The sequence below is a fragment of the Triturus cristatus genome, chromosome 12, assembly GCF_964204655.1.
Source record: "Triturus cristatus chromosome 12, aTriCri1.1, whole genome shotgun sequence".
NCBI lineage: Eukaryota > Metazoa > Chordata > Amphibia > Caudata > Salamandridae > Triturus > Triturus cristatus.
Window position 1 is genome coordinate 768,640,076 of NC_140595.1, and position 23,316 is coordinate 768,663,391.

General features: G+C 42.8%; 1 protein-coding gene across 1 annotated transcript in view; it reads left to right on the plus strand.

Moving 5' to 3' along the window:
- Window positions 1–573: 573 nt before the first annotated feature.
- LOC146782778 (vomeronasal type-2 receptor 26-like) overlaps window positions 574–23,316 on the plus strand; it is a 140,847-nt gene continuing 118,104 nt past the window's right edge. Inside the window, exons 1-2 of the mRNA XM_085637248.1 lie at window positions 574–777; window positions 1,832–1,994. Of these exons, the coding sequence (XP_085493374.1) occupies window positions 574–777; window positions 1,832–1,994 (367 nt within the window). The remainder of the gene's footprint in view (window positions 778–1,831; window positions 1,995–23,316) is intronic.

The following is a 23,316-nucleotide window of genomic DNA, read 5'->3' on the forward strand; positions in this document are numbered from 1 at the left end:
GACAGTTGCCCTTGCAACTAGAAACCACCGGGAATTTTGGTCCATTGTCAACACTGGCTCTGGGGAGCCGGTGTCGGCAATTGAACCTAATATAGCAGCGGAGGTTTGGGAGGAGCACTTCCGGAGCCTGTACAGCTCATCTGAGGGCTTTGAATCTGAGGGGATTGATAGGAATATGTTTATATCCACCTCATCTGAGGAGGTGTTCGAATTTCCGCTAGAAGAGGTCCATGAAGCAATTGGTAAAGTTATAGCTGGTAAAGCCCCGGGATTGGACAAACTCCCGGGTGACCTCTTCAGACACGAACCAAGGATATGGGCCCCATATTTGTGCATTTTGTACAATGCCATCCTGAGAGGCATGGAGGTGCCCGTACTTGGCTGGGAGCAGAGATAGTCCCTTTATTTAAAAGGGGCTCTCCTCTGCTCCCAGCCAACTACAGGCCCATCAGCCTTATAGATGTCCCGCAAAAGATCTTTGCAAGGCTAATTTTAAGTCACCTGCAGGATTGGATTGATGAGCATTCGGTAATGAGCCCATTCCAGGCGGGATTTAGGAAAAACACGTCCACTATGGATCAGATCTTCCGTCTATCTCTTTTATTCTGGAAGACGGTTACGTTGGAGGGCGGCAGTCTGTACATGGTGTTTGTGGACTTACGTGCCGCCTTCGATCTGGTCCCACGCCAGAAATTGTGGTCTGTGCTCTATGAGTTCGGTTTTCCGCATCATCTTTTGCACATTTTGATGAGGCTTCATGAAGCAAATTTTGCCCAGGTAAGGTGCGGGAAGGATGGAGCCCTGACAACACGATTCCCCGTTGACAGGGGGGTAAGGCAGGGGTGCGTTCTGGCACCGACCCTGTTCTGCCTCTATGTCAATGGAGTGATCACTCATTTAAATACGGTTCGAAACACTGATGCCCCAAAGCTGGCGGGAAGCCGGGTGCCTGCAATTATGTTTGCAGACGACACCTTCCTGCTCTCAAAATCCCCAATGGGGATTCAACACATACTGGACGGATTTGAGTCCTTTTGCCTTGAGCGGGGATTGGAGATCAATGCACTAAAAACTAAATTTATGATTTTTAATCCACCAGCGTCCACTTGCCCTAGTCCAAAAATAGGCACTACAAGACTGGAGAGGGTCAAGATATTTGATTACTTAGGGGTAACTATCAATGAGAGTATGATGTGGCCCCCCCAGCAAACCAAGTCCCAACTGAAATTGGCACAGTTGGCAGGGGGCATTCTAAAGCTTGCTAACAAGTCGACCATAAAGCCAATAGGACCACCATTAGAGATTTATAAAACACAAGCAAGGGGTGCGGCGATGTATGGGGGTGAACTATGGGGTCATTTTTGTAAGTCTGACATTAGCAGGACTGAAAATAAATTCCTAAGAAAACTATTGGCCCTACCATCCAGCACTCCACTCCTCCCATTGAGGTTAGATCTGGGTATAAGACCGATTGCCCATGAGCTTGGCGTCAAACCCTTAAGGTTTTGGCGTAGGCTCTGGACAACTCCTGAGATATTAAATTACAGGCTGGAACTGGCAGAATTACTATGTATGCCCAAGATATGGAAAATACCCTGGCTTATGTACGTCAAGAGTGAATGTGGTAGGTTGGGTATACCCGCTTTTTGGGACGACCCTCTGAATAGTTGTAATGCGATCTCTCGCAAACACCTCTCTAGATTGTTTTATGATAGTAAGTTGGATTCTCTCCTCCATAATCAAGAGGTGGGCACTCTCACAGAATCTTTTTTAAAGATTAAACATGTATATAATTTTTAACTTTTTTTAGATGATATTTACCCCATTTTAGCCAGGAAACTGTATCTGCAATGGAGATATGGAACCCTACCGCTTAGAGCCTTTACGACTAGGTGGTCTACCTCTCTTCCAACGAATTGTCCCGGTTGCAATTGTGATAATGAAAATTACCTTCATGTTTTATTTTTTTGCTCGGCTTATAGTAAGCCTAGAAGGTACTGGCTCGTACCTTTGTGTAAAAATCTGGGGTTCACTCATTGCATGTATGCATTCCGAATACTCAAATCAGATGTGACGAGATCTACTGTATTCATTGTTTCAAAATTCCTGGCTGCTATGTGGTTTAAGAGACGAGTACTACTGAAAACTGCATAAATCGTTACGCTGGATGTACAGTTTCTTTTCCACACTTTTAACTGTTTTTAATATTATAACTAGTTTTGGGGTTTATTTTTAAATATGTTCTTCTTTGATGGCTATTATGCCGAAATAAAGATTTTACAACAACAACAGCTATTACTGCCAAAGGAAGATTATACGCAGTAGCCATATCTATAGAACCTATAAGCGAATATGTCAGCTCTTTCAAAGCTCTTCCTGTAATGAAGCCCTTCTGATCTTCATGCACCAAGAGTGACATAACCCAGTTTAGCCTCCCTGCTATAACTTTAGCAAAGAGCTTGTAGTCAGCGTTTAAAAGAGAAATAGGCCTTTACGAGTCAACATTTTCTAATGGCTTCCCAGGCTTAGGAATTAAAGTTATATTGGCCTCTTTACTGGATTCAGGCAAAGCAAAATCTGACACAAAAATAGCATTGAATAGCTGCCTCAAAATAGGTATTATAGCACTCAAAGAATTTAAACATTCATGTAAAAAACTTGAACGTTGCTGGAGGCTGAATTACTGCCCTTCTGCTAACATAGCATTAAGAAGGCCTCAGAGGGGATATTATGCAGTCATCAAGGAGGCCAAAAGTAATTTTTATGCGGAGCGCATCGCTCGATCTAGAAATAATTCAAAGGAAATCTTTACCATCATTCAGAGTTTCCTTAACCCTAGTGCAGAGGGCACTGATCTGCCTACTTCGGTGGAATGGTGCGAGAAACTGTCAGGTTTTTTAATTGATAAAATCCAGGCAATTCTGGATAGCTTAGGAACTGATTTTCTGGGACAGGCTGAGCCCCACATCTCAAGCATGCTAGCTTCCACTTTATTAGCTTCCGCTTTGACGGATTTCTTGCCCATTTCCTTGTCGGATTCACTATCCATTCTTCAATCACTTAAATCTGGTTCTCCAACAGATCCGTGTCCTGCTAGGCTGCTTGCGGGGGTCGCTGATTTGGTCAATCCAGAGGTGAATGCCATCATAAACCTGTCTCTCCAGACTGCCATCGTCCCTCTGCTCTGAAGAAGCCCTCCTCGGACCCTGTCATACTCACTAGCTACCGCCCTATCTCCCTTCTTCCGGCGGTTGCCAAGGTGTGCGAGAAAGCAGTCTTTAGACAGCTAGCCACCTTCGTCGAGTCATCTGGTGCTCTTCACCCAGGCCAATCCGGATTTAGGGCATCATACAGCACAGAGACCGCACGTGTGGAAATGTCGGAGGCAATAAGGGAATGTCTGGACGCGGGCGGCCGAGTGGCCTTGATTTTACTGGACCTCTCTGTGGCCTTTAAAACAGTTCCCCATCAACAACTTCTTGCCCGGCTTTCTAGCATTGGCGTGTCTGGTCGGGTTTGGGATTGGCTCAAATCCTTTTTAGAAGACCGCCCCCAGCAGGTTTGGTTGCCACCTTTCTCCTCGACACCTAGGAGGGTGTTCACTGGGGTTCCGCAGGGCTCTACTTTGAGCCCCCTGCTTTTAAATATCTATATCACGCCCTTGATTTACCTTGCAGAGGAGCTGGGAGCTTAAGTCATTGCCTACGCGGATGATACCCAGCTCCTCTTCACTTGGAGAGAGAGCGACTTGTCCCCGACTGCTGCTCAGAGCTGTCTCTCTGCTGTATTTAAATGGCTGGCAAGTGCGCAGTTGAAGTGTAACGAGGACAAATCTGAGGTCGTTCTTTACGGATCCTTCCCTCCTTCTTTCAGGGAGACTCTGTGGCCCGCTGAGTACCCGAGGCCCAATTCAACTGGCAACCCTGCAAAAAACCTGGGAGTCTGGTTTGGGGAGGACCTTAGGTTCTCCACGCAGATAAAGAGGCTTGCGGGGGCTTGTTTTGGAATATTAAAATCACTTGGAAAGTTCCTCCCTTTGCTACCAAGGCTGGCTAAGGAAATGGTGACTCGAGCCCTCATCTTGTCCCACATTGATTATGCTAATGGCTTGTACATTGGCCTCCCAGGGTATCATATAACAAAATTACAAACAATACAGAATGCGGCAGCTAGGGTTCTGCTGCAAATCCCTGGAAGATCGAGTATGAAACAGCATCTACGGGAACTCTACAGGCTCCCTGTGGTCCATCGAGTCCAGTTTAAGGCTCTTACTCTGGTTCATAGAGCCTTGCATGGTTCAGGGCCGGTCTATCTTCGGAGGCGCTTTTCTTTCTACGTCCCCCGCAAAAGTCTACGTTCTGCAATACAGTGCCTGGCAATCGTCCGCCGCTTCTGCAGGGTCTGTTTGGGTGGCAGCTCTCTTTCTGTTAAAGCAGTGGAGGCCTGGAACTCTCTCCCTCTGGAGCTGCGTGATATTCAGGATACTAGGCTACTTAAGAAACAGTTGAAGACTTTACTCTTTAATCAAGCCATCTAATCTCTGACCCTCTGCTCCTACATTCACCAGCCGCGCCGGGACACTCTTGAGTATCCGTGCGCGATATAAATGCATTGTAACATAACACAACATAACATAACTTGCCAAAGCTTTATAAACCTCAATGGAGAGGCCATCTGGCCCTGGAGCTTTTCCCCTTTTACCTCCTCTAATAACCTCCTCCAGCTCCTCAACAGAGATCTCCTTATTCAACACCCCCATTACCTCTTCCGGTAACGGTTCCATGTGATCCAACCAGGTCAACACGTCATTCTCAGTAATGACCAAGTCTTCCTTATAGACTTTCCCAAAATGTCTATAAAATGCTCATGCGATTCCCCGACTATCACTGAGAACGACACCTGAATCTTCACAACTAATTTCTTTAATCAAATTTCTAACCTAATCACTCTTTGCCTTCAAAGCTAGTAGTTTACTGCAGCCCTCACCATATTCAAAATGCGCCTGCTGGCTAGACTCATATTTCTCCTTAACTCTATCCCTTAAAACTCCTGACAAACTTGATTTTAAGTTTAATATTTCATCTAGCTCCTTTTAACTACCTTCATGACTTCCTGACTTACTTAAAACAGCTTCCAACTTCCGAATCTGCTCTTCTAAATCCAAGAACTTTCTATAATATGCTTGCCTTTTCCCTGCCGCTAAAGCACCTAGCCTGCCTCTTAAATAAGCCTTGTAAGCATCCCATACAATCCCAATCGTAGCTGAGCCCTGATTCCTCTCAAAATATTCCTTAGTTTCCTCTTTTAAGGTCTCAGTAGTGTCAGTTTCAAATAAAATTGTATGATCCAACCTCGATCTTGAACTCACAGTTCCCTCTCCTACCCTCATATGAAGGAGGATGGCTGAATGATCTGACAGGTGTACCCCAATATGTTCAACCTCCAAAACATAATCCTTAACAACTCGGTCCACCAAAAAATAGTCTATCAGAGACTTATGTTTATATTTTTTGTTATAATATGTGAAACCTATTTGAGAGCCAGCCTTACATCTCCATATATCACAGAGACCCCCCTGCGCCATCAACAAACGCACCCTGTCTGACATCTTGGGATTTACTGCTGCTCTGCTATTCAGGGATCTATCAAGTTTATGGTCCAAAACTGTATTAAAGTCTCCTGCCATAACAATATGATCCGGGAAGCCCAAAAGCTCATTAGCTAGTTCATCCAAAGGACCTGTATCATCTTGGTTCGGACCATAATAGCCCACCAAGGTAAAGTTAATCCCAAAAATGTGTAACTTAGCTAAAAGCCATCTTCCCGCAATATTTGAAACATTCCATTCTGGTGCCGTGCTTAACCAATTATGCTACCCCCTTAGTAACTGCTGTCTGCCTCGTGTAAATTGCATGCACGACCCATCTCTGTGCTTTGAAGATCACCCTACTTTCCCCTTCCGTCAGATGTGTCTCTTGTAAAATAGTAATTTGCAGGACTATCTTTCACATACTCCATTATCCTGTCTCTCCTGCTCTTCACCCGGAGCCCATTCATATTCCACAACAAGACTTTTAACTTGTTTGCTCTATTCCCAGTCATCCCCTAAACACCCTCACAAAACAAACTAGCTTGGTGAACAACAAGACATTTGAGGTATTTTTTATATTTTTCTCCCCTACACTCCCCACCCTGTGCACCCCACACCACACACCCCCACCCTTGGAAAACCCTGACCAACTTCCCATGGCAAAAAGCTGTGTGAGTGACCCCTCTGCGTGTAATGGAAGAAAACCATGTACCCTTAGTGTGAATTAAACAATATAAAAAACAAAAATTAATTTAACTGTTTGAATATTCGAATAGCACTGAAGCAAAAACCCATCCACCTTCCTCCCAGGTCTAGCATTTAGTGAATCCCGATTCAAACTGCTCAATGAACTTATCAACCTCCTCAACAAAGCGAACTTTCTTGCGCTCTTGAATATATCCCAATAAGACAATGCCAACAAATACAAATTAAAGAAAGGGAAAATACTTCGGAAACTGATTAAAGTGCACCAGGCAGTCCCTGCATAAGCTCTGTGCCTCGAGTTAGCTATAGTCAGCTCATATGCATATTATAAGATGGGCCTACAATCTTGTACATGCAGAACAAGGCACTTTAAGATCTTTACTAAAAACAGAGACATTCGACCTAGGATCACCAAAGTAAGTTTTTAGTCAAAATCTAAATATAGCACTTAAATTAACGAACTGTACAACTGAACTGCTGAAATCTTGGTCCCCTGCACACTTGAGGCTTTACCTAAAACATTTAACGCAGCGAATAAGTCACGATCTTGATATCCAACACTGCTCTAAATGGCACCATTACGCACCTTATGTAGACACAATAGAATATAAACAAGTGCAACAGTAGACTCGTTTTACTTTAAGGCATGGAGCCAGGCGATGCATTATACTACTTCGGCTTGGGATTCTCCCTTTTAAATCATTTACCTCTAAATTGATTTTCAATGAAAATGCCTGTAGTACCGGTGAGCTTTGTAATGGAGGGGTGCAAGGCTTGAAGCATGTTTTGTTTGTTTGCCCTAACTCGACAGTGGTAGAAGCCAGAAAACGGTATCTAAAACTAATTCAAACAAGATGTCATTGTACAACCATTCAGAGTTTGATTTCGCTTCTTAAGTCACCTCCTAATGACTTTGTGCGTTATAATCTGTTTACATTTTTAAAAACCTTTTTTAAATTGTATTAGATTGGTCAATTACCAGTTTTTAAATAACAAATGTATTTATTCATCTTTTTAGTAATGTGTTGTTCACAGTAGAGAACTAAAACAAATAAATAAACTTGTAAACTTGGTTAGAAATGCAAGAGACATGATGTGTGAGATGCCCACCTAAGATAGGTTTAGTGTAAGATGCTCAAAACTACAAAAACTGTGTGGGAGCCTCACAAAATGAACAGCATGTTATATAAAATGCTAATTATAATGAGTGATGCTTGTCAATATGAGAAGTATGGCATATGAGATGCATGCAAATATGACAAGCCTAACATGTGAAAAGGGTGCGCACATACACACACACACACACCTAGCCATGTGACACAAGACAGAAACAAGCTATTTCCTGTCTGCTATTCTGTGAGATGTGTATCAAACAGAACAAAATGCATTTGCTCAGTGCCAGCTTTAGGAAGTGTGACAGGAACTGTCACAACAGGCACAAACCTCAGGAGTAAGAGGTGCTGCAGTTCAGAATATTTTATGGGGGTAAAAGGCATCTGCAGCATTGTTCTTTAATTTTCCCTTGTCGCCTGTCGACTCCCCTCCCACCTTGCCCCACTGCTCTTACCTGCACGGGCCGCTCCTGATTTGCAATGCCAACATAATTCTGGTGATTAATATGCTTGCTGGAGAGATCTGTGTTTTGCGTAGTATCAGTTTTGACTCATCATTAGGCCTGGGCTAAAATTCCGATCCGGTCGCGGAAATTGCGATAATTTGACATTTTCGCGTTCCGTGAAGAGCACGAAAATGTCAACATTTCCGCAATCCTCATTTTACCGGAAATTTTTTGCTTGCTCGCGCTGTAAAATAATACATTCTCGCGTGCGCGCGATCGCCTTACCTGAATCCCCGCATTCACCGACAAGTTTTCCCGATCCGGTCGCGTTCTCCACGAGATGTTGGATTGTTGGTAGCCATTTGCGCTGTCTCACGACAGTTCGCGCCCGCAGTGATGTCATTCGTCGCGCGATCACGTCTTTCTTATCGCGATCATGCACTGCGAGACAAGTGAAAACAAGATGGCTGCGTCCGCGAGCAACCACATGGGTAAATTGGCGAGCCGCGACAATGCAGAAAATACCGCGAACAGGCGGGAAAAAAACGTCCGCATCTTCGTGATATTTCCGCGTGTTTGCGGAGATTTTTAAAATTTTCGCGATAATTTGCGAAAGTGAATTTCGCAAATTCCGCCCACCCCTTCTCATCATTAAGTAGCGCAGAGGTTTAATGTGCCTGTTGAAAAGCACAAAGCGTATCATGCAGGTCATAGATTTGAATTTTATGTAGATAGACCAGTGGGTTACTGCTTTGAACAGATGCCCTTTAATTCTTTGCAGTTCAAGTTACAATAATTCTGATGGAAAATAGTGAGCTATGCACCAGTTGCAATGAGCTGCATGCAATCTGAAATGCATAGGTTTAGAGCAGTACAGTTTTTTTCTCACTTTTTTGTTACTCTATAGTTGCTAAAAGGATTTGTTTGGACATTAATACATTTCTATTAGTGTAAGCAAATCTAACCAGTGTGTTACATTTTAAATCCTGACTGGGTTTTTCCGACTGATCACTCTTGACATACAAGGCATATCGGTATGGATTATATGTGACACTTTGTAGCATTTAACATTTCCTTTTTTTAAAAAAAATGTGTTATTGTATGTCCACTTTTTTCAATTGGTAATTATCTTGGGCCCCATGTATGAAGCTATTTCGTGAATGCAAAAAAGGCTTTTCCTATGTCTCAAACCCTATTTTGCCATTCGGTAACTCTTACCGCATTGAAAAACGGGTTTGCGATCCGGTATTTGGAAGGGGCGTCTTTAGGGTGTCACTACCAAATACCGAATTGCTGCGGTATGTATGAATATTTTCTGACCGTCAATGAGGCCGCAAAACATTCGCATTTTACCACCAACTTGCAAATGAGAAGGGGGCCCCAAGGTACACCTTACCCTTTGAGAATAGTGGCAAACATTTTTTAAGATCAGGCAGTGGTCCCACTGAGTGCTCTTAAATAATGAAAGAAAACTTATCATTTTTTCCTTTTAAACACAGCACGTTTTCCTTCAAGAAAAACGGACTGCATTTTTTAAAAATGACTGCTTTATTGAAAAATAATCAAGGACATGGTGGTCTGCTGACCCCAGCAGGCTACCATCCCTGTGAATTTAGCAGTTCCTAGGTGGTCGCACATTGTGACCTACCTCCTTAATATAAGGATGTATGTCACTTTGTGACCCCCTAGGAATTGCTACATACATTAGGAATAGAGATTACCTAATTACGATTCGCAGAGAATCGCAATTAGGTAATCGCTATTCCTAATGTTGATATGTGTGGCCCCTTGTGTGTTCTTTTATAAATTTGCAATGATTTTGATTAAGCATGCAAAAGTATGCTTTACATCTTATTGTACTTTTGTTAATTGGTAATGATCTTGTCCGTCCTTTAAAAAAAATGTCAATGATTTTGCCTAATTGTGCAAAAATAAAGAAATGTGGCTTCTCTAGCATTTCTTGTACATTGATTTACACACTTGTATGAATCATTGTCTCTGTTTAATATGTGGGCGTGACCATCCGCGGCCTCTGCAGGTAAGAGCGGTGGGGCGGTGGGGCCGGCTGGGGAGAGATTTCAAGAGATGAACACACAGAAAAATTAAATAAATAAATAATGTTCCCTCGTGGTCGTCTCTCGACATACATCCCAGCCAGCCTCACTGACCCACCGCTCTTACCTGCAGCGGCCGCGGCAGGGTGTGCTGTAAAACACTCTGACACCCTACACTGGAGTGAGCAGCGCTATAAAAAAATATATGTTAGTGAAAGGCTATGAAGAGATGAGTGGCACCGTTGGAGGGGGATGGGCACCACTTCTATATAAACGTTCAGCACCTACTGGCCAAACTCACCCAGCAGCCTACCCATGATGCTTTGCACTAGCAAGCATTTTAGGGCCCTAATAGGGTTAGGAGTAAAGTGCTTGTGAAGCAAGGGCCTTCTGCTGCCATCTAAAAGTGCGGAGTGATTACTGTAGTGAAATTATCGAAGACTAAATAGTATTGCCTATGTCGGGCGCCGTTGGAGGGAGGGTACCTGTGGGGGCAGGATAAATAGAGGATGGGACACGGAGTGATGGGTGGGTGCAGCTTGTGGCCGCAGCATGCTGGCCGAAGTCACCTAGCAGCCCACCTCAGATGTCTGAGCCCTGGCAAGGGGTACCGGCACAGCCAACCTCGCCTGCACCATGCCTCAAATACTGGAGTTGTCTTATATAGTGAGAATTCTGCTGTGAGGGGTCCCTGAAGGTCCTAACCCTTTGCCAAGCAGGGCCAATGGCATCCATGGGGCCGGTTCTTGAGCCAGTCTATGACAACTTCTGGGAAGCATCATTCAGAGCAATGTTTTGGAGCAGACAGTGCGAGTTTTCTTTTTGCTTCCTTTCCCTGTGTGCGCTATGAAGGGGTGGGGTTTGCTTAACTTGCTCAGGTGTGTGCCAGTGTCGGCTGTAAAAAATAAACAGATGCTGGAAATAAAAGTGAACTTCACTCTGTAGCCTTTTAGCAATATGGCATATCATTACCAGCCTGGACCTGGTGCAGCTCAAGCTCCTCCAAGACCCTTGAGCCTACGTGAACAGATCTCTGGTCCTAGGCACCAAGAGTTACAAGACAAGGCATTAACCTTCAAAGTATAACAGAGGAGAGGTGCCCATCTAGAGGCTGCATTGCACAATCTAAAACCAGAAAACCTGAGCTCAATCCCAGCTTCACCGCTAATGCAACTTGTCTGATCCCAAGCATATTTTTTGCACTGTGTTTTTACTTCATTATCGCATATGACAGCACCTTCAAATGTGTGAGGTTAGAGTATGTGCTGCACAAAAACTTCTAGTGTTTGATTTAATGGACTATCATCTTCCACCAGCCACTTCAAGAAAAGGTCATACCCCCTTCAGACCCTCTTTGCCCAGCTTAGGCCCTCCTCCTCTCTGCAGACCCACTGCGCCCAAGACTCCTTAGACCCTCTGTGCCCCGCACCAATCATGCCCCTCTCCTCAAACAAATCAAAGCTGCACTAGAAATGTTGCAAGCGATCAGGTACATCAATTCTTCAGTGTGCTCTGAGAGCGCAGTCCTCCTCTTCTGTGTGATCTTGGGCAGCTCAGCTCCACATCAGCCTACACTGGACGCATTTACAGTGAAGAAGCTCTTGGTGTTACAGGCTATGGTAAGGACTGTATACAGTTATAACCCCTGCAAGGCTGGGTGACCCTGCACGCTGACCTTTGACACCCCATTTCCCGGGCCTTTGCCCGTCTGCCACTCCTATATCACATTGAGTGGCGCTGTGTGAGATGGAATATTCATGGACTTCTTGTTCATGATGAATCAGTTATGATACAAGGCAAACGATTGGCTAAGAAATCTTGCCCTCTGCATGCAACATAAGAAGTTGAATATATGCGGAACTACAACTCCCTTCTTTGAGATCCAAAGATATCCGGGGCCCACGATATCCGTGTTTATTCCGTTCTGCTGAAGGAGATGATGTTGAACAATCGACCTCCCCTAGCCAGACCCACACATCAGAGTGAGCATTCTCTGCTTTTGATATATGCGCCGCGAGGCCCCAGAGAGCTGACAGACGACGATACAATGTGCCATCTAACCACTGTGATGGGCACACTGCATCTTGCCACTCAGAGCCTTTTGCACGCGCTCTTAGGGGCGTGGCCTGCACTCGCTGCATTTCCCTGTAACAGTGTGAAATGTGCAGATGTGTGCAGATGCATTCACATGCCTTGCTCGCATTTCACCAATGTGTCCTGACATGTAACTGTTTTTATTTTATTTGTCCATGTTTTTTTTCCTGTCAGCACTCCTAAAATTTGAATTTTAACGAAACAAATTATAATAGAAGTCAAACAAGAATATTAAAAAGCAGAAAAGATCACAATATACTTCAAGTATGTAACGATAACAAAAACATAAATAAGAAAGTTAGGCAATACTGCCCAAAATAAAATGCGGCTTCTCCCTGTCACCCACGCTGTAATGTAACCCTTCAATAATGAGGTAAAAAGCATTCAGAGTGTAAGTGAGAAAGAGATACAGTTCTAGAAGCTGAACTGGGCCATGTGAAAATGTAAAACCTAGACCCAATCTCGGCTTCCCTGTTTCACCCAAAGGTGTGATCCTAGACAGTGTTGTGTTTCATGAAGCCTCTTTTTGAGCCTGCAGGCATCAGGCTGAATGGGACTCTTCCCTCTTTAGAGCTTTCTCATTGCCCTGCAGTGCTTGTCTTTAAAGTGGCAGGTGGGGGTAGGGCAGGATGCAAACAGTGAGCAGAAAACACAGCTTTCAACTCCACTCTGCCTCTGTCCTGCCACACAGAATGAGGGATGCTGTAATTAGCGCAAACAAAAGGGCTCAGGGGGTAGATGGCCTCCTGACTCACCTTCATTCTGTGACCATCGGATTGGTCACCGTTGGCTGGAGGTGGGTCAGCAGGTCAAGTGCAGAGCCATCACAGGCAGCTCTTTTGCAAAGGAATGGCCCTGCCAATCATGGTAGTGAAAGGGAAAATTGTTTAATCCCCTCCTTGCTTCCACACTTGTCCCCGTGCCCCCCACTCCAAATCAGGGGGGATATATACCCCGCATCCCTCACAGTTCCTACACCCATGAGAACAGAGATGGCTGTAGGGCTTCCCGTGTTTGCTTGTAACAAGTCTGCAAACACTTTGCTCACTAGTGAGTAGTTATGGACTTACCTCTGGCACTGGGCTGGCTCAGGTTCTTCTTGGAAGGTGACCTCTTTCTGCACCACAGACAAGTGGACGCGCAAAATCGCGCCGATCAAGATGTCTCCAGTTCTTGAAAATCCACTTGCTCTGTCTCTCTTGAGCTGGCACCCGGGCACCATGCTGTGGGCAGCAGACACTGGCATCAAGCAGCACAAGAGGAGGTACACGACTGTGCGAATGCCCAGAAGACTGTTGGTGAAGGCCATCAATGTCATATCTCTGCCTGTGGGAAGGTATGTCTTGTATTTTGCGTTGATAAAATTTTAATTAAAAAACACTGCTAAATTGAAGTGTGTTTTTTGGCATTCAAGTTAGGGGTGCAAGTTTCATATCTTGCTATTGCCACGTGCCTGCTGATATCAAGTTATTGCAGTATCTCATTCAACTCATGGTAAGTCTCATACGAATTTTAATACCAAATGAGAGGCAATGTACTGTACACATGAACAGAAATGTATGTTATTATATGAAATATGTGAGTGGATGCCTTTGTATGAGTGTCTTTATATGAAAGTTCATCGGCATTTATCAATTGTTACGAGGAAGGGTATTTTCTTCAGTGGGGGCTGTCATATAGAAGCTGCAAATTATTAATACAAACCTGTCACACTCTAAAAGTCTAAATTCTAAAAAGCATTTTCCTAATAGCTGTTCTGCCTCACAGAGTGGTGATTTGTTTCTTTATAACTGTGCCTTGCACTCTTTTATATCTGCTAGTGCTTCCAAGAGAGGGACTGGAGGGTCCACTGAGGATGGTGGCAATTGTGTTTAATAACACAAGATCTTGGATGTTTGCGAAGAGGTGTTCACTGAACAAACTGGAGTCATGACTTGGACTGGTGGCCTGGGAGATGACAAGCAGATAATCAGCATTAGCCCCCAGAGTCTGTAAAAGGTTCTGTCACTAATGCACACACATGCCTTCCTTGACCTGTGCTCATTTATTCAATGATTGTGAGACTGAATGTAGAGAAATTACCAGGGTTGACAGGAATGAGGGATGTTATTAAGTTGAAAATAAATATGAAACCTATTTTTGTTAATGTAAAGCTAATTTATATGTTTACTTTAAATCTCAAACAAAAACGCTACAGCACTATTACATTAATTTTGAAATAAAATGTTAATCAATGGAAATATATCAAATTAAATTAAAGTGATTTTTCTGAAGTTTAAATTTTTAAAACAAATTCTCACACAAAGAAAATAATATTGTGTAGTGTGAATTAATAATTACTAAATGTGATATTTAGAATTGATTACAATGAATAAATGTATTCTCACATAATTTTGAAATCCAAAATAGGTTATTTAAATATTTCAAAACTGAATAATAAACATGTACTTTATCTATATAAAATATATATGTTCAACAGTATTTTGCATCTATTCATGTTTTTAACTATTTTAAATCTTTTAATTTAGCATTATTTCTTTTGGGAGGGTGTTACGGTATAAGTGTTCTGTCATGTGTAGTGCTAGACTTACTCTATTTAAGGGTCAAGCACAAAAAGTGCTTGTGGCCCGCCCGTTGGTTACCATTTGTTGGCTTGTGTGGCACTCTTCTTCACAGCCTCATAATTTGCAAAGGCAGGCCTAACATCATTACTGTGCAGCTCTGTGGAGCAGGGACCAAGCACTGATTGATTCAGCTTAATCAGTGCCCGTTCACTGCTCCTGAAATGATTTAGGTACTATTTTGTTCTTTTTAGATCTTACTGCCCTGCAAACAAAATGAGTCTAACTGGCAAAAACGTGCCCAGCAGGACAAGGAAGGATTTGTTGTCTATAGTTAACTTTCTTTTATTTTGCCAAGTCTTCTTTTCTCTCTTTTCTCTCTTTGCATTCATGTTTTCTTTTGTTTTTGCTCATGGGTGCTCTTCTCAATAGATGAAGAGTATCTTTGTGTTTCTTTCTTATGTGTAATTTCTGAAATGATGTTTTAACTCATAGTCAGGCAGAACACCCCACCTCACCCACACCAATCTACTCCACTCAATCCAATCCAACCCAGAACAATCCACCCATTTAACTCCAAACTACTCACCCCAATCCAGTCCACTCAAACCCACACACTTCAATCCACTCAACTCACCCTAACCCAATCTGCCCCACTCAAATCAGCCCAATTCAAATTAGCCACACTCCAATCCAAAACAATCTACCCCACTCCAATCCAAAATGATCTACCTCACTTCAAAACAATCTACCCCACTCCAATCCAAAACAATCTAGCCCACTCCAATCCAAAATGATCTGCCCCACTTTAAAACAATCTACCCCACTCCAATCCAAAACAATCTACATCACTCCAATCCAAAATGATCTGTCCCACTTCAAAACAATCTACCCCACTCCAATCCAAAACCATCTTCCCCACTTCAATCCAAAACAAGCTGCTTCACTCCAATCCAAAACAATCTGTCCCACTCCAATCGAAAAAAATCTGCCCCACTCAAAACCAAAACAGTCTGCCCCACTTCGATCTGCCCCACTCCAATTCAAAACAATTTGCACAACTCCAATTTGTGACACTCCAATCCAAAACAAACTGCCCCACTTCAATCCAAAACAATCTTTCCCACTCCAATTTGCCCCAATCCAAAACAACCTGCCTCACTCCATTCTGCCCCACTCTAATCTACCTCACTCCAATCGAAAACAATCTGCCCCGCTTTAATCCACCCCACTCCAATACAAAACAACCTGCCCCACTCCAGTCTGCCCCTTTCCACACTGCCCTACTCCAGTCCGACCCATCAAGCTATTTCAGGGATGATTTTTGCAATTTTTAGCACCTCGTGACATTTTGATATAAAGGATGTAAAACAGCACTACACTTGTCCTCGAATACCCTTGTTTTTAATGTTGATATTAGTGTGTTGCAATTGATGTGTCAAAATCCAGCCACTGAGAGTTTGAAAAGGACGAGGGGGCAGAAAATGTCTTCTAACCCGAATGTAGTGTACATCCTGTAGACTTTTCAGAGTGCTCCTTTCAACACCACTGCCAGTGTGAAAGGCAGATTGATGGTCTGCTGGGAGATGATCTTGGTGTTGCAAGCCCTGGCATTTTAGAGAAAGAAAGTGAGTTGAAGAGTCATTTCTGACCAAAATTTGAGCTTTTAGGAATGGGAGCTAGCTTGACATTTTTAAAAACATCTGTGAACATTCTCATTCTCTGGATGAGGAAAGTGATGATTATCTCCCACCAGGCATGGTAAAGAAGGTGAAAATATAATGTTATGGTTGTTTTTAATCGGATATCAAAGTGGTGGTTGGTTGGTTTTAGGTGGTATAAACATGAACCATTAGCCTTTGCTGATGTGGGAGAATATATTCTATGATTTTGTCTGTGCATGAGGTATGTCAGAAGAGGTCGAGTTGAGGCTGATATTTTTACTGTGAATTGGATTTTTTCTGCAAAGCACGAGAACATTTATTTCTATTTGCCATGTGAAGGGTTTCATGAGAAGGTCCGATCATAGTTGAATAATCTTCTAGTGTTTTTAAGGGAATTGCTTGTTTGTTCTTGTTGGTAGTTGGGCTTAGTGTTAGAAACTGATTGATCATACTCTCTTATGCCTTTTAGGTTCTTGCAACATATGGGCGATTTCAAACTTTGTCAAGTGATTTCTAGGTTACATGTTTCTCCCCTTGTTAGTGCATAGAGCTTCTATGAACCACTGTTGACACTGTTTTGTATATCTGTATGATACATGAAATAAAATGTAAAATGTATGAGACCACAACATCTTCATTATATTGAAAACATCACAACTACAATTATTAGGACCCCATGGATGGCTTGATACAAAGACAATGCACATGTGGCTTTTTGAAAATCCCAACTGTGACGCATTGTGCATGGATACCCAGCTCGTTTGAGGCATACGGTGCATGCATTCCCAGATGGTAGGAGGCATACCATGCGTGCATTCTCAGATACTCGGAGGCATATTATGCATGTATTCCCAGATAGTGGGAGGCATACTGTGCTTGCTGTGCTTGCTTTTCCAGATAGTAGGAGGCATATTAGCCATGCCTTCTCAGATAGTTGGAGGCATACTGTGCATGCATTGTTAGATGGTCAGAGGCATACTGTGCTAGCTTTCCCAGATAGTAGGAGGCATACTGTGCATGCATTCTCAGATAGTCGGAAGCATACTGTGCATGCTTACCCAGATAATATGAGGCGTACTGTGCATGCATTCACAGATAGTAGGAAGCATACTGTGCTTGCCATCCCAGATAGTAGGAGGCATGCTATGCATGATTTCCCAGATAGTAGGAGGAATGAATGAATGAATGAAACAGCATTTATAAAGCGCACAGCTACTCCATAGAGTGTCCCGGCGCTATCAAGAATATCGCCACTAATACCTAGGGAACACTTAATGGCAAAATAGCCAGGTTTTTAGTTGCTCCCTGAGAGAGTACAATTCTACCGTGGCTCCAAGAACCAGACGGAGTTGGTTCCAGGCTGTGGCTCCCAGGAACACAAAGGATCTGCCTCCGATTCTGACCCTGTGGACATTGAGAATGATAGCAAGATGGCTGGATGAAGACCACAGAGTTCTGGAAGGGGTGAAGAACAATATTCTTCTCCTGAGGTAACTGGCACCATTGCCATGTAGAGCCTTATGTACCATGACCAGTGTCTTAAATTTGATCCTCTTTTTCACTGGCAGCCAATGCAGAGCCCTGAGGTGTGGGGACATATGGGTTCGGGGAGCCAGATTAGGAATTAGTCTCACAGCTGTGTTTTGAACAACTTGCAGGCGGTTCAAAAGATAATACGAAAGACAGAAGTATAGGACATTTCCATAATCAAGTCTAGAGGCGAATAGGGTCTGGATCACTATTTTCCTTATGTCAATAGAAAAAAGGGGTAGAAATTTCCTCAGCATTCGTAGCAGCCTAAAACAGGTGCCTACTACCACTTGAATTTGGGCGTAATAGACAAAGAATTATCAATTTGAATACCCAGGTATTTAACAGCATTTTGAAAGTGCGGCTGGTGGAGGCGTATCCTGGGGCCACCACAACCCCCAGTCCTCAGAAGGTGGAATTTCAAAGAAGACAATCTCCGATTTATCGGGGTTGCATATTTTCACCCTCAAGGTCAGCACCGTTTTCACATGTAAAGAGAAGCAGGGTGTCAATACAGCGAGTAGAGTCAGATAGAAATTAAAAAGTGTAGGACTCAAAGCTGAGCCCTCTGGGACACCCACTTTCAGATTCTGGATGGCAGAAGTGTACGGAGGAATCCAGACTTCCTGACTTCTATTATCCAGAAATTAGGTTAGCCACTTTAGCATACTGTGAATGCATTCCCAGATGGTAGGAGGCATACTGTGCATGTATTCCCAGATAGTAGGAGGCGTACTGTGCATGCATTCTCAGATAGTAAGAGAACTACAATGCATGCATTCCCAGATAGCAGGAGGCATACTGTGCATGCATATCCAGATAATAAGAGTTATACTGTTCATGCATTCCCTGATAGTAGGAGGCATACTGTGCATGCATTCCCAGGTTGTAGGAGGCATACTGTGCATGCATTCCCAGATAGTAGGTGGCATACTGTGCATGCATTCCCAGATAGTAGGAATCATACTGTGCATTAATTCCCAGATAATAGGGGCATACTATGCATGCATTCCCAGATATTCGGAGACATACTATGCATGCATTCCGAGATAAGAGGAGGCATACTGTGCATGCATTCCCAGACAGTAGGAGGCATACTGAACATGAATTCCCAGATATGCCTCACTGCACAGAAAGCACCATCCTAGGGCAACACAACCTGTTTCTTAGCATCATACATTGATGCATAATGACTGCCTCCTAGCATGGCGACCACTAGTAAGCAGTTGACACAGCAGAGCACTCAGGTACTCTTTCAAGCAATCATTACCTACTGGACCCCAAGTCGCAATTGTCTACCTACAAGCAAAGGGCTTCTTTGCTGCATTTCAAACCCCTTAACAAGCTATTGTAGATGGAGAACTCAAAGCAGTAGAAAGGACATGCAAGTGGAAAATTGCAACTGGGAGGCAGGGAGTCATCTGGATCAGGTTAAAATGTATAGAAAGTATTATTAAATAAGGCTAGGCTAGAGCTGCCTGCAGTGGGTGTGTTCAAATTTTTTAAGTAAACTCCAAAAACGGTGAGCAGTGTTTGTGGTTCGAGTGGACAGCCACAAATCGCTGCAACATGATGACAGGCTCAGAGTTTGTCTTTATTAAAGTATGATAAAGTATGAGCAATGCATGGCCATGTGGTAAATATAAGTTCTTTGAGTATTTGCTTATTCTGTGGCAGGGAGTGGGACAGCTAGTGCGCAGCCATTGCATAGGTAGACACTGCACAAGATGAGCCCTGTACAAGCTGAGGCGGACTCAACATACCCAATACCCTACAACAACAAACACCACCAGGTACCTTACTAGTGCCAGACAGGGTGATTAATGGGAATCACATACTGGGGGTAATCACCAGAGCTGCCTGCTTGCTTGAATATATGTGGCTTGTGGCATTTGTTATCCATGATTTTCAAATTTACTTTATCATAACCAAGAACAGCAAATGAAACCCAGACAGATGCTGGAGTTTAAGTGACAGATGTGAGATCACCAAGTTTTTGCTGTCATATAAAACATGACTAGTAACAATCAACGGTAGCAATAGAAGGCATGCCACATAGGGTATGTAAATGCAGGGTACCTAAAGACAAGACCCTCAAATAAGTTTTGATGGACTAGGCACTCTCAGTGTGTGGGAAGAGATCACTGGGGCGATTCACTAATTCTGTCCAAAGTCTGTGATATACATAATTTAGACATTTGTCATTTTAAAGAACTTGCTAAATTAAAATGTATTCAGCTGTTTCTAATTGCACCTGTGTGTGACTGTTGTTGTGTCTGTGTGCATGTGTGTGACTGAGAATAAGACTGAACTCTGTTAAAAAAATTGAAATGTGATTTGTTATGGCATTGCATTAATGTAGACAGACCCTCAGCAAAGGATATGGAGAGGGCTTGTACTCACACAAGTTCTTCATTTGTGATATTGAAAACTGGAATTATATTATAAAGCAGTGCAACCAAGTAATTCAGCTGCCAGAGTACAAGTCCAAGAAATTTCCAATCATGATGAAAATACTAAAGCATGGATAGTGCATAAGAGGTCTTCATGTATCCCTAATGTTGTATAGTTGTGGCATTCTGCACAGACAAGTTGAATGTACAAGACAACCAGCGTATTCTAAGTGCCGCTTACATTATTTTTCCTCCTACACAAAGATGTTATATTGTGACGGATACAACAACGTTGCTGTCAAATTAATAATGAAAGTACTTGCTATTCTACATAGGCGCAGTCACTTTGATGTCCTGGAGCACAAATGTACATTGAGTTTGAGGAGTCCAGAAAACGTTTGTGACAGCCTGAGCCAAACACATGTCAGCTGAAACAGCGGAAGATTCTTCAGTCTGACAGAAATATTGCAATCCTTGCATTCAATCTGGATCTAGTTTCTATTGCTTATCACGTTTAGAGTAAGCACCCCGCAGGGTTCGTCCTTGAGCCCATCCTTATTCAACATTTATGTGTCGGAATTGGCTCCATTAATCCAACACTTCGGTTTTAACTTAACATCCTATGCCGACGACGCTCAGATTGTGATTGTGGCGCATTAAAATAAAACTTTCCCTGCTATGCAGATTCAGAACTGCATGAGAGAAATCAGTAGTTGGATGGGGAGACACTGCCTCAAATTGAATTCAGACAAAACTGAAGTAGTGATCTTCGGCAACCTTCAGCCAAGATGGGATGGATTATGGTGGCCAGCCGAAATGGGAGAACCTTCGAAACCGGTAACAAAGGCAAAGAACCTTGGGGTTCTGATTGACAATAAACTCTCATTCTCCCAGCAAACCAATGCCACAGTTTCGGCTACATCTTACTTAATAAGGAAATTGAAGAAGATCTTGCCATATATTCCCACAGAGTCCAGGAGGAAGGTGGTAACCACACTAGTACTATACAAACTAGACTATTGTAGCAGCCTTTATCTCGAATTATAGAAACAACATCTGAAAAAACTTAAGATGCTGCAAAATGCAGCTGCCAGGCTTATATTGAACTTACCAAAACATCAATCAGTTGCGGAAGACATTAAGAAACTTCCTTGGTTGCCAGTAGCCAAACACATTAAGTTCAAAGTACTGTGCCTGACCTATGAAGCACTGAACAATTTAGGACCTATATCTCTGGAAAACCTTTTCTCCTGGTACCACCCAGGCAGACATCTAAGGTCAGCTAATGCCAGATTGATGTCGGTACCAAGGATTCTAACCTCGAGTTGGGGAGGTCAAAGTCATAGGCCATAGCACAGCTAAACTGTGGAATACACTCCCGGCGTATTTAAGAGCTGTGATCTCCCTAGCCTCCTTTAGAAAAGAATTGAAAACCTGGTTATTTGTAAATTAAAATGGTCTCCCTCCTTCCGTTAGGGCTTACGGTTAGATTCAGTGCCAAGACACCTTCGGGTAATCGTGCGCTTTATAATTTATATTAACATAACACAACATAAGGATACCTCCTTCATAGATAGTATCTTAATATAGTCAAATAGTATCTTAGTGTAAGAGCAATACCCAGAAGCAATTTTGTTCTGCACCCATAATTTCATTACCCTTCCAGCGATTCACTAGCAATGTGCACCTGTTTGACATAAGCCGCTTGCCCTATTCCCTCTGCACTATATCCTTTGCACAATTGCACCTTTTTGCTTATGTTCTTAGATGTATGGATGGCATACATATTGTACCTAGACGTCAGAGAGCAATTATTCTTTCAACATACTGTGGTGAAAATATTACTTGCACGTTATGAGTTGAAGTGAAATCATTTATGTAGCGCACTTTACACCAAAGCAGCCTTCATGATTTCTAAATAGTTTGCCAAAGGGCATGCCTTGTCAGATGTGACCTGGGAGGTCAGTGGGTTTAAGTAAGATTGCACAGCAGGTATCAATCCACAGTGCATCCAACTTACCTGCACTGACCCTATTTCCATAGATTGAGATAACATTGTGACACAACTTACACAGCAACAATTACAACTGTATATTTGGAACAACTATTTAATGATGATACACCGAGAGCACACGATAAGCATACATTTAAAGATGTGTTAAGAATATGTATTATGCGATTTATATTTGTGTATTTAGTATTTGCTAACAATCTTAGAGTAGAGTCTGCCCTCTATCTATCACACATAAAATCATGACAGGAAAGCTTGTACTCTGCCATGCAACATCCTCTTACCTACTGTTAGGGCTATTCAAAATGTGACCTCCCGCTTGTGAGTAACTAACATCTGCAAGTTTAGTCTTACACTTTTGAGTAACTTTACTACTTTTGGATATTCACCACTTACAAGTGTAATGCTACTCAGACTTGAAGACTTACATGTCTACAATTCCTGAAACAGGGGATAGAGACAACTTTACATTTTGTGTAAGTTGCTACTGCCAAAAAGGGACAGTAGTAAGTTCAGCACCACACATGGCCAACCACTGATACTTCCACACACTCCCATAGAATATTATGGAGGGAGGGACTTAAAAATAGAGTCCCGTAAGAAATAACATCAAATGAGTAAATTAATTTTATTCTTTTAATTTATAGCACGTAGTTATAGTTAGGACCTTGTATCGATTCAAAAAGCGTTTTTTCCTTTGCCAATATCTATGGTGCCGTTTGACAATTCTTCGCAAAATTTTCAAAACTAATGGTTCACTCAGGTCAGCTCCTGTCCCGAAGGTTGCGGGGTGATTCAACAAGAGGGGGCCGAGAAAAAAGAGGGGTCCCAAAACACATTTTCTCCATGTTAATTTCCATAGGAAATTTAGACAAAGCTACAGCCCGAACTTCTGATCGGAATTACACCAAATTTGGCAAAAAGGTAGGTATTGGACGAGAAAGCATGCTTTTAAAAAAAAAATGGTGTAAATCCGTTCAGTAGTTGTTGAGAAATTAGAAAAATAACAAATTATATATCTGAGCACCGAGGAGGATTCGCGAACCCTCCCGAGCATGAGCTTCATTCTGATTGACTGCCAACACTCCAAACCAAGAAGTGTTGGCAGTCATCTTGTGACTCGGTAACCGAGTCACAAGAAAACAGTAAACAAAAA